The sequence below is a fragment of the Hyposmocoma kahamanoa genome, unplaced genomic scaffold (assembly GCF_003589595.1).
Source record: "Hyposmocoma kahamanoa isolate Upper Pololo Valley unplaced genomic scaffold, ASM358959v1 63, whole genome shotgun sequence".
NCBI lineage: Eukaryota > Metazoa > Arthropoda > Insecta > Lepidoptera > Cosmopterigidae > Hyposmocoma > Hyposmocoma kahamanoa.
In genome coordinates, this window is record NW_020653851.1 from 16,647,074 (window position 1) to 16,660,126 (window position 13,053).

Here is a 13,053-nt window from a genome sequence, read left to right on the forward strand (position 1 = left end):
ATTACAATTTAATGTCGGTGGAGTCTAAATGGAATTACAATGACCATTGGTTTTAAGAAAATTAATACCTGTACAAGAAAATTAGTAGCAGTAGAGAACCTTGTGAAAGGGTTCGTCCAGGTTAGTACTGCCACCTTACCTATTACTGCCGCCAAGCAGTAATGTCAGCATTATCGTGTTCCGGTTTTGAAGGGTAAGGGTGCTGGTGAATTTACAGGCACATGACACTTGTCAACTTGTGTCTGAGGGTGACGGGCGCAGTGGTAATGCCTCTCAGATCTTTGCAATTTAAAGCTCTGAGTGGCACTGTAACTGTTACGGACAGGCGTGTAGCTTACCATCAGGCACACGACTTCCTTGTCCCGTCACTTAAAGTTATAAAAAAGAATTAACAGACTTGGGGCAGCTAGCAGACTTAGACTTCAAGCTTATTTTAAAATATTTGTGTCTTGTCTCGTACAAGTGCAACTTTCTTCACATACTATACTTGGAGCTTAAAATCCCTAGTCCAAAAAAGGAAACATAATTATTCCACCATCTAAATTTATTTGGTGATTTTTTTTTCATTACATAAAGTAACGGGACGAACAAGTAGTGCGCCTGGTGGCAAGCGACACGCATGTCCATGAATTGCAGTGCCACTCAGACCTTTAAATCGTAATGATCTGCCACTGCGCCCGTCACCCAGAATTGACAAGTCCCATGTGTTTATAATTTTACCAGAACCGTTAAAACTGGAACGCAGTAATGTTCACATTACTGCTTGGCGGCAGAAATAGGTAAGGTCGCCGTACTTTTATGGACTAACTCTTTCCCAAGGAGCTCTACTGCTACGGTTTCGTTACGCTATGAATAAAACCCAATAATTTATATAATTTGGCAACACTGCACACACTCTAATGTGTGCGTGAAGTGATAGGGTTCTGATTTAACGTGCACAGTGACTTTGTAATATCAAATAAATGTGTTGATATGTAAGTAATATGACTAAAATAGCAATCAAACGAATGTTTATGTACAGGCATGTAAACAATATGATCATTACGTATATTGATAATTTTATTTAACAAGTATTAAAACAACAGTAAATTACACCAGTTAAGCTAAATATAGTCAAATAAGTAGCTTAAACAATAGACAACATAATAGGTCAAGAAAACTACCACAAATCCTCGTACATTAAAATATTTTCTTTTAAGAAAATATAAATCTTCAAATAATCTGTGATGAAATCGCATCATATTCAAAATTCGAAATTTTAACTTCAAAATCTTCCTTAGCGAACATCTCGCTGACAGCATTGTTGCCGTTCCGTCAATGTGACCGCCAATATGAGGGGCACGGTATGGTATTTAAAGATAGGGAGGGGCGGAGAGTGACCTTTCTCTTTACTTTTTATTATCTGCCTGAAATATAATACAAAATGAACCCGGTCATAACTTTAGGTCGCCACCGAACTGTTATAGCCCTGCGTGGTTAAAATGCTCTAATATAGATCATCAATCAATCGATTATGTTTAAATCCTTTCAAAATCGCCTTCTTAGATTCTTTCAGTATATATAATAGAGATCTTTACAGTAAGAATATTTAATGCTAAAACTTCCGAAATTTCTGAAATAATGGATGTTTGATTATTATAGGTGCAAATCCAATGTTCCAGTAGGGTAGGTTTGAAACCATTATATATTTATAAAGAGCCTTGAAGTTAAATCCTATATTAAACGTATATATTTCAATAAACGGCGTACGTAGATTCAAAATGACTGACGTTATAGCAGTCTAATGTGTTCTTCTGAGAAACTCGATGCAAGTTTTATTGGTTTCTAGCTCAGGCTCATTTATGACAGCTTATAGGGCGGCTAAGTTTAGATGCTCTAGAAATATAGCCTCATTCCATCCTTGCATAAGGAAAGGTGAATGCGTACTTAAAGTCGGATTTTAATTAAAAGATAATGAACTGACGTTTAATGGGTTGTTTAGTTTTTGATGAAATAAAAATAATGTCGTCTTAAAGGCAATAGAGCTCTTTGCGAAAGAATTCGTCCAGGGAAGTACTGCCACCTTACTTATTTCTGCCGCCAAGCAGTAATGCAGGCATTACTGCGTTTCGGTTTGAAGAGTAAGGGTGCTGATGAAATTAGAGGGACACAAGAACTGCCAACTTATGTCTTAGGGTGACAGGCGAAGTGCGGGTACGATTTAAAGCTCTGAATGGTACTGTAATTGCTATGAACCGGCGTGTCGCTTACTACCAGGCGAACGACTTGTTTATCCCGTGACTTTACTCTTCTGATTGAACAGACAATCAAAGTAAATTATGTGTTTTTAATAATTTGTAAGTTCTTTTTAATTATTAGAAAACAAAAACAGAACAGAAATAATATTTGTTTGAAATGAATATCATGTTATTTTAACTACACTGATATTGTAATATTTAAGTTATTGAATGTCACGATGTTTGACCACCATGATACTTATCCAATTATTTTGTGAAATTACTCCACTAGTTTGTTATAATCATTAATGCACTTAGAAACTGCCTCCGTGACCGAACGGTTACCATGCCGAACTGCCGCGCAGAGGTTCGGGGTTTGATTCCCGGGCCGGGAGAAATATTTGTATGGCCTATATTTATTTCTCTCGTGAGTTTGGGTGTAATTTGTGGTTGCCTATGTGTGTGTCCATGGCACCCGCGACACAGGGTTTTCCTAGTGCGGGGCTATATTGATTGTGTGCGTTATTATTATTAGACCAATTCACATTTCCAGATACCTTAGGTACTATGTTAGTTCACAGTTTAGTAATTATAAATGTAACAAAATACAATCAAAACATGAAACTAAAGTTGGAAAATGCTATGCTATTCGATGAATTTAATAATCGATTTAGTAATAAATCGATTATTAAACTCATCGAATAGCAAATTATAAAATCACTGACCCTGTTCACATACTTACCATTACTTAGATACTACTTCAAATGAAAAGTAAACTTTAAAAAACGACTTATCTCTTTTACTATATAAAATGCGATTCTGTTTCATGTTGAAACCTTTAGGAATTTTAGATTAAATTTTGCAGCGTAGTATGTACATTAATTTATAATAAATTATGTTTGAGTAAAATTAATCACACATAATTGTAATGGCTTCGAAGTTCGACTACAAATTTCTCCGTGAAATTAGGAATTGCAATAATTGTGCAGAATTTAAGACATTATTAATTAATTATCTCAATGATAAGACACTCTATAATACTGAAGAATTCTTATGAAATTTATATTTAATTTCGTGTGTTCTAATTGAATTTTGAATTACACTAATTTTAAAATTATTATTATTATATTAGCAACAGCTTGCAACTGCATTAGTGGTATTTTTTTGCTTAAAGATTAATATCCGAACACAATTGTAATTCTTAAGCTAATATCATAGATTGAAGTAATAATGTAATCATATTTAAAAAAGAATTGATACAAAATAAATTGAATGAAAATTTTACAAATCATTGAATTTGATATATTGCATGAAATAAACCGAATAAAAAATTAGATAAAAATAACAAATCATGGAACTCGACATATCGCAAGTACATAATTAACAATCAATTTTTAAAACATTAACATAGTATTAATTATTCGGGATGCACAATACTTATATGATGCTACAATACTTATATGTCTCGTGTTAATTGAAAGTGATATGAATGATGTTGTCGCTATCACAAATTATATACGCGATAATCGGTATTCGGCGTCAAATATTGCAAAAATTGTCGCAAATATTAAAAAGAATCTAATTACTCAATTTCGTCAACGGTTCACCAAATCTGGTAGAAAAAAATAACAATTCTTAAACCAAAATAGTGCGTGGTTGGATGGCATATACACCGTGAATCTGTGCAGAATCTAGACCCATGTCGTTTTTCCATACATCTAACACACAGTCTTCAATTTTGTAATATGACCTTTGTAATTGCTTTTGATTTCTTTTTCATTCTTAAAAGTTACGTTGTTAAAAATATGTTACCACCTACAAAATGAATATTAATTAAAAGCACATATATTCAAGAATATCCAAAAAAAAATCACGTAATTATCTTTCAAAACTTGGAAGTTATAGATTTATGACACGAAAGTGGCTCAATCTCCCCACAGTGCGACGGCCCAATACGGTTTGGCGAATTTCTAAGTTTTCCAAGGATTGTAAACCTTTTTCAACGTGCAGGTTTAATCACAATGTTCGCCTTGACAGTTAGTGAGGTATTGCGACTAAATATTCAAATCTTGGGTACCTATATACACCCTCAGGGATTTAAGCTGTCGATATTAACTTGTCAGTTGAAAAGCAATTCTCCCACTAGGCTGCTCTGTATTTTATTTTCATGATAAAACAAAATTTCTAAGTTAATATTTGTTAAAAGCATGTACTGAAATGATAATTTTAAATTTGTAAAAGCAGAAGGCAAAAACAATCTAAACGGTCATCATAATGATTGATCGTATTTCTCCGAGACATAAAATAAATTATATCAATGGATATTTTAAGCTGTTCTGAACTACGCAAAAAGAAATGATTAGTATAAATTAATTTTGATAATTGCATTAAAAATAAAATCCAGATACTTATTTTTTATAAATCGATTAACTACAATACTTTTTTATTTTGGTATACTAAAGTATTTGTATCATAATATTATATTCATTATAGTATAATTTGACTTGAAACCGTGTACGGACATGGATGCAAATTCGCTTCTGGCTCTCGCTGGTCGCTACCGCGTCACAGTCGCTTCCCTCGCTCAGCTCATGCTGCTTTTCATATTATACTAAGATAACCTACTGGATGGAGGGAGCAACCTAAAATTTGACCTATATAAAAAAGAGGATCAAATATTATTTTTGAATACCAAATATTAATTTACTAAGCTTAAATAACTATACATAATTATACTATACTAACATAATTATAGTGTTACCTTGAATGCAGTTCATATGAACTATTTTATTTTAATTATTAATATTAGATTATAAATATAATTTATCCGTTGATAAATTAGAACCGTACAAATCAATTAATATAATCGTATATCAAACATAAAAAAATATCGTTTATTTAAAAAAGTGCACATTAGATCAATTATATCTTTGAGGATCAAATAATATTATTGTTAAATTCCCATACGTATTTTCCTATTTTTTTCATTGTTTTTCTTTGCACAATGCAGACATCACCCTACCAAATACTACTGCTAATCAACTCTAGCCCGTTTTTACAGGTACAATAGACCGTACAGCAAAGCAATGGCGTTATATCTATAAGCGGTCATAACACCGTTTGGCACATTACCAGTTAGTACACCTGTAAAAAAGTTTTTGTTTTTAATAAATCGAAAATCGCTATCATTCTAGCAGTACTTGTATGGAGTATTCCAGGCATCTATGAGATGGCGCAGGGAAATATCAACTAGTCGAAGATAAGTTCAAATCTAAACTTCATTTGTAGGTTTTCTACAGAATATACTTTGGTGAGTGTGCCCACGAGCACCATCAGTTCATTCGGCCCGCGCCTCTTTTACCATCGGACATCGAACATTCAGTCGTGCCCTACTTGGTCGATATTCCCTTCACGCTTTTGGTCATATTTTACTATGCGCTGACAAAAACCAGGAATAAAATTCTCTGACTGCATCAGTGTTACTGAGCAGATGCAACCCGAGTATCCTTAAGGAGCGACTGAACAGACATCTGCTGGGCGAGCTCATTCCATCATAGACCCTATCTTTTCTCTACGGCTAGGTAGTGGTCAAGAGCAAGTCATTTACTAGAAAAAAAACCTTAAAAAGTCACAAAGACGCTATGATGCATAAATAGATGACACGGATCCATGTTTACAGAAATATCAATTCAGAAGTTTTCTGCCAAAATAGCTCTTCTACGAATAAAATAAATATATAAGTCGTATTTTTACACACACAGAAAGTTGATATCTCTATACACACATATTTTGTTATTTATATACTTATTTGGCGAACCAACAGAATTACACATATATATGATTACTCTAGAGATTACATGTAGTATTTGTTCTTATGTGTATTTCAATTATAGGGAAAGCCCACACGGGCCTGCGGCTTGAGAACTTCACGCACTTCAGATATATAGAAACAAAATTATAATTAAAATTAAAAAAGCAATTATAAAATTAATTTAAAATATTTTTACATTAATGTGGTGTAAAGTGTACACCTTGTGTAATAAAAGAACGCCCTTGGAAATTTATATACAACAGAATGTTAAGCGTGTAAACCTGCCACTTTCTCTTCATCGACGCCGAGCAGGTAATGAAGAAAATTAAAGCTTAGGGGCACACGTAAAGTCGGCCCTTACTTTATCATGCCTTTTTATTGGTAATTATGTAATTATGTGCATAAATGGGAAACTTCCCTTAACCCTCTACAATTTTAATAGAAATTCAGCATCTACAAAAGACGAAACGCCTTCATTTTCATGTAGACATATTCTGACTTTTTGATTTCACTATCTGTATCTTTGGATGCGTAAAGTGAAGTTTCGTCAATTATAAGTTGAGTAAAATGCTATTACTTGTCTTCACAACCTTATAAGTTTTGTAGCAGATGTTTGTAGTACATTAAACATACGCAGCATAACGTTTCTTGTTAATTAAATCTGATAAGATACACTTCATATTTAATACAATATGAAGTGTAAAATTTGCGTCAGCTTATTTACGCTAGGATTTCTTAAGTTGATGCCGTCAAGGCACGCAGCTGTGAGTGACGTGTTCTTTAAGGTTTCATACCTCCCATTTGTATTGTTTACTTATTTGGTATTATTGTTTTCGACAGTTATAAATACAACGTCAACTTTGATTAAAAACAAACTAATTTAACTGAACTTAAATCAAAATTCTTGATTATGAAACAATTAACGAAAAGCATTTGGCAAATGAAATTATTATAGCAATAAGTTTGTATTTTTTAAGATTTTCATATATGCGACAGCAGCGTAAAAATAAGTATAATGTTCACCAAACTTTCGTTTCATTTTGAATCACTTAATAAGGTATTGGATCGCTCAATCATAATTTTGGAGCACCGAAAAAAAATATAACACTAAAAAAGAACTCTTCTATAAAAGCCATTATATACGTACCTTAACATTATTAACAAAGGCAATTATTATTAATATTTCTATTATTTCGGTGTGCCAGGGTTGATTCAATTTAATATTATGGAACAATATTCTGTACGCAATTATTTCATAATCGCTGCGCCCATCAATGACAAAAGGGTCACGAGCATGTCAAGCTTAATATTCGTACTTTGGACCTTGCTTATCGTAAATGACATAAAAATGAATTTAAATCTTATGTATCTAGCTCATAGGTTACATATTGGAAAAGGAATTACGTAGTTTTTACGATCTAAATTGCTTTGACTACTACGACGATCTCCTGCCTCGTATACACCTCCGTGATCGAGTGGCTTGCACACCAGTTTTCATGTCGCCGTCTCTGAGGACCGGATCAGTGTAGAAAACTAACTTTTCTAACAATTGTATGGGGTCTGGATGTTTGTGGTACCGTCGTTGTTTCTAATTGCCATAACACAAGTGCTTTGCACTTGTTACTTACTTTGCAAGAATCAGAGCAATGTGTGTGATGTTGTCTAATATTTATTTATTATATTTATTCAATTGCGGATGCTTATTTTTCCAAACAAACCAAAGTTTCCGGCCTTACACAGTCCAATGGTCACGGCTGACTGACATGATAGCTGTGTCCATATTTCCAATTAAATATTAAGTGTAAGCTTGATGAAAAATTAAAAACGATACTAAGCATAAATTGTAAGGAAAAATAAAACTAATACCGTAAAAAATGGGTTGACACGCATATGTACTATATATATAGTGTAAGCCTAACGCCACACCTGAGGAAATTTAGTTGCGTAATTTTGAAATGAATGAGGTTGAATTTCGCTAGATAAACTCTCACGTTACTATTCTTATGTAAGTTCAAGTGTGTATGCGATTGTATGTATTTATGCAAATTGTAAAGGGTTATAAGCATTAGTCTGCTCTCTAACAACGTAAACGAAAGACAAAATGTAAACGAAAGACAAAATGTCAATCTTTTCAGCGATCGCAACTTGACATTCAAACTTTCTTTTGCATCTCAGAAACAATCAGGATTATTATATAATAAAAACAAAACAAGGCTATCCTGATGTGCTCGCTTATAACATAACATAATAAGATAAGTTATGATAACTCCATACAGACGTAGCTGCGCGCCTTGTGTATGCGCGCCCAGCGCTCGCCGCGTGCAGATGCACTTATTGGCATAATATTGACTTATATTAATAATGGCTTGAGACGATCAGAGTATTTGCACGCGAGTGCATCGCGGGATTATGCAGATCTGTCCGTCCATACACAGCATGCAGAGGCCGCGCACACATACATACCCCGCTGCTACGTTTGTATGGAGTTACCACGCTTGTTTTATTATGCTATGTAGGGCATGCAAATCGGTAAATTGGCTAACCGAAAAAACTAGTAACCATTAATTTGGGAACCCGGTTTTCAGCTAAAGAAAGTTTAGTAGAAAGCCCGAGTTTTTCGTTTTAGTTTTAAAATTAAATAGTTTTTCGTAAATTCGTAATTCATAATAATCATCGTATCGTGATTAATAATGATAAATCTACGTGCCAGGAATTCGTACCTGATTGTGATTACAGTGCAGCGACAGCGTCTACAAGATGAGTGCAGGTAACCTTTAGGTAAGCGAGGGGCAAGTGAGGTGCGCCTGCGCGAGACCCATAGCAACAATAGTTATTAAGAAAATAAGTGTTGCCGTTTTAGCGACTTAGTTGCTAGATTCAGTAAATTTTACGAATGTTTAGCAAGCAAAATAAATTTAGATACAAAGCTTTTTTTGACCTGCTGACTAAGAAAGGTGTGAGTATGGAAATGACGGTTGATAAGGAAAGTGGAAGAACAATACATATTGTGCCAATTCCGCCTAGCGTGGGATAAGGACAGGAAGAAGAAAAGAGGAGGCTATTTCAAAAATAAAAAAGTGACCTCTTAATGAATATAAGGAATCGTCATATTCATGTGTCCGATTTTTAAGCCTAATGCTGGTAATATTCATAGAATCAGACTGAAAAAGATGTTTATTTGTTAGACACTGTAACTAGACATATTTATTTTATAATATTCTCTCATCTCGTTGAAGCTGTGAACTCCATAAATAATAAAAATAATCTAAACAAGATTGATTTGATGTCTTTTTTATTTTTCTGACACTTTCAAAAAGCGGAACCCGGTAACGGAAAAAACCGGTTTTAAAAATTACTCGGTTTTTGCATGGCCTAATACTAAGACTAAAATTTCACAGAAAATTTGAACAACAATTTAATCGAAACACGGAACCTACACGAAAACTACGAGCTGCGAAATAAATAATCAAGTGATATCATAAAAATACAAGGTGTTACGAACACAACAATGTGTAGACCTCACGCGATCATGAATAAATTTTATCCTTGAATTGTTTCACTCTTGCTATGACGCAAAGAATTTAAAAGGTCATTGTAGGACGCAGCACGAACTGTACATAATTTTATGATAAAAAGGCATTAATGGCGACCTCAAAAACCTAACCGTTCGGGTGAAATAAAAACTATACCGCAACCCACAGCATCCGCATAGGTAATTACCTACAACCAATATTTTAATTTAAACCAAATGTTTATTGGAGTTAATTTGTGAAAAAGATTCTTCTAGCGGATCATATATTTCAAAAAGTGCCAAGTTTAACTAGCATACATTAAACCTGTAACAGGATTGAAAATTTCTTAATAACAGTATATTGAATGCCCTGTCGCATAAATATGGGACAGGGCATTCAATATACGATAAGCGTACATTTCAAGACTGTATTAATTCCCTACACCACTTCGAGCAATATACCACATTACGTCAAAATCCATCCACATTACACATGAAATCCACATTACGTTGAATTGCCTGAATGAATAGCCACATACTTTATGTTTGTATTGTTACATTTCATACAGTTCCATTTCGTATTGAAATAAAGTAGGCCTCGATATAAACAGTCTTTATTGCACCAAACAAACACCTACGGAACAAATATTAATTACTATATAAAAGGTGAGCAAAGGTGACCATTTCTCTAAAGAAATCTCTTCTAGCCGACTCAAGACAGTAAGAGCAAAAGCCACAAGCGGGCAACCCCACGTAATATGGAAAGAGGGAGAAATATTATAAACTAACAGACAAATTAATTTTTTTTTAATATAATATCTAGTGACGGGACGAACAACTCGTGCACCTGATGGTAAGCTACACGCCTGTCTATAGCAGTTGCAGTGCCAAAACGTGCAAGACAGTGCCGCTCAAGGCTTTAAATCGCAAAGATCTGAGGGACACCACCACTGCGCCCATCACCGCGCTCGTCATCCTGAGACATAAGTGGACAAGCCCCGTGTGCCTGTAATATCACCAGCACCCTTACACTTCAAAACCGGAAGACAGTAATGCTCACATTACTGCTTGGCGGCAGAAATAAGCAAGGTGGCAGTACTTCCTTAGACGAACTCTTTCGCAAGGAGCTCTACTGCTACTAATGTTATATATAGAAAGAAAGAAAGTTCAGCAAGACAGGGCGCTATGAATCTTTTCTTCAAGGAAGCAATCGACAGGCTAACCTAGATGTAGGCAAGGAATTTGTTGTGGACAATTGCGCTGCAAGAAAAAGTGTTAAAATTTTGTATTACAGCTGGGACGCCGAATGCGTCAAAAGTTATTTATATATATTCAATAACAATCAACAAATATTAGTATGTTCCTGGTTACGTTTCCCCAAAATTAACTGCAAAATCGACTCAACTGAAATTGACTGAAACGTTTGTTACAAAAAACATCAATTTCCTCTCGAGAGCAGCGGGGCTGAGAGCTACGATCGAGTGACGCTCTGATAAACGAGCAGATTGATCATTTATGTACCTATATGTTCGTTCACAGGTTGAGTCTCTTTTGTCTGTTGGCTATTTCTGGTTATAAATGACCAACATGTGTTTCCTGTCGGCTTAACATGCACGAGTTCGGAAATATAAGCTTTACGTAAAAATGCGAAACCGAACAATATATCATTTTTTATTCTCGTTTGGATTGGTGCTGAGGGTGCTGTGGCCCGTAGACAATTAACACTGCGAGCTCGTCACGATTTATCGTATGTTGCCAATATGGCCGTATGGCTATAACGTTATTTCGCTCGACTTCAACATACGTAATCTGAGCGAAATTGATTACGAGACGCATCCGAATGTTTCACTTTCAACAAATGTTTATTGTCAGTTGTCGTAGCTGTGTTGCCACCCGCACTATTATTTATTTTTTCATTTTATTATATATTGAGGGAATATGTGATGTGTGACATAAATGGTTAACATTGTTTAAAAATACGATATAGGGTCAGGTGGGACAAGAAAAACACCGGGGTAAGAGGGACTTGAAGCTTTAACTCATAATCTAGAGAGCTTCGCACAATAGTCTTTCAGATGTCTCTCAGTCGATAAAACAGACAAACAAATTAGTTTAAACAATTTTAAATAGATGTCGCTACAATGCTCCAAATTTAAAAGGCGGAAAAACAAATTTGAAAGCTGTGAAATCTTGAGAACACAAGGTACATATACATTACATTTTGCACGTTTTCGGCAAATACATCGTAAGTGTTGAATTTTGTTAATAATGGTTAAAACATGTAAAGCTGACAAACAACGACAAGTTTTTCGAGTTTATCTGTTCTTCCTACAGCTCGAAACATTTGACTGAAAATAAAGTATTCCTCTTACTCCAAACCTAAAAGGTAAAACAAATTCGATAGCTGTGAAATCTTCAGAACACGTAATATAATTTACCTCTATAAGAAATACGATGACTGTTACTCTTATTATGCTACCTTTTGAAGGAAGAGAATTCGTCAAATACATCGTAACTATTGATTTTCAAATTCAAATTTAGATCCAAATTATTTATTGCATTCATGTTGTTACATATGGCTTAAGTTAAATAGTATAGATCAAACATGAACACTATAAGGACATAGCAATGTCAATCCTAAATTCTAAATAAATCTTAATTTGTATTACAATTTTTACATTATTTCTTAATTTGATATTCGTTAAAATAAACAATTAAACAAAATACAAATTATTACTAATCGTCAACAGTAGTAGCTTAGCTCATTTTAGTTCTAATTTTAAAGTAGGTTAGCGTAAAGTTATTTAGAATTTTACAATATCATTTAATTTCTCATCAATTTCAAAATGTATTATTATATTTATTATTATACATTAACAATTGTACATTTATGTGTTACAACAATTTTAATTAGATGATAACAATTATTTTGATATTCGATAAAATAAACAATTCAACAAAATAAAAATTATTACTAATCGTCAACAGTTGCAAGCTCATTTTAGATCTATTTTCAAATTAGTTTATCGTCAAGTTATTTAGAATTTTATAATTTCATTTAATTTCTCATCAATTTCAAAATTTCAAACTTATTATTATAATTATTATTATACATATATACACATTAAGTACATTTATGTGTTACAACAATTTTAATTAGATGATAACAATTATTTAGATGATAATAACAATTACTCATCCATTTCGATTTATTTATTAATTAATTTATTAACTGCACAGGTGCAGATGCTACCTTAGATTTTAGCGTAATGATTTTCAAAACATGTAAAGCTGATAAACAAAGGCAAGTTTAGTGTATTTCAACATTCTTATAAGATTTTATCTGTTCTTCCTACAGTTAAAAAAATTTACTCAAAATAAACTGTGTTCCCCTTACCCCACCTGACTGACCTAAAATTAACAATTAAGTATTATAATAGGGGTTAAAGTATGAAATTGCCGATTTGGACTGAAAATCTAAATTGTTTATTTTTTAAATTTTTAACAAATTTATT

General features: G+C 33.5%; 1 protein-coding gene across 1 annotated transcript in view; it reads left to right on the forward strand.

Annotated features, from left to right (window-relative positions):
• Positions 1-8,717: 8,717 nt before the first annotated feature.
• The window catches only part of LOC113230012, a 12,899-nt gene continuing 8,563 nt past the window's right edge, over positions 8,718-13,053 (forward strand). Inside the window, exon 1 of the mRNA XM_026463733.1 lies at positions 8,718-8,794. Coding sequence (XP_026319518.1) covers positions 8,718-8,794 — 77 coding nt within the window. The remainder of the gene's footprint in view (positions 8,795-13,053) is intronic.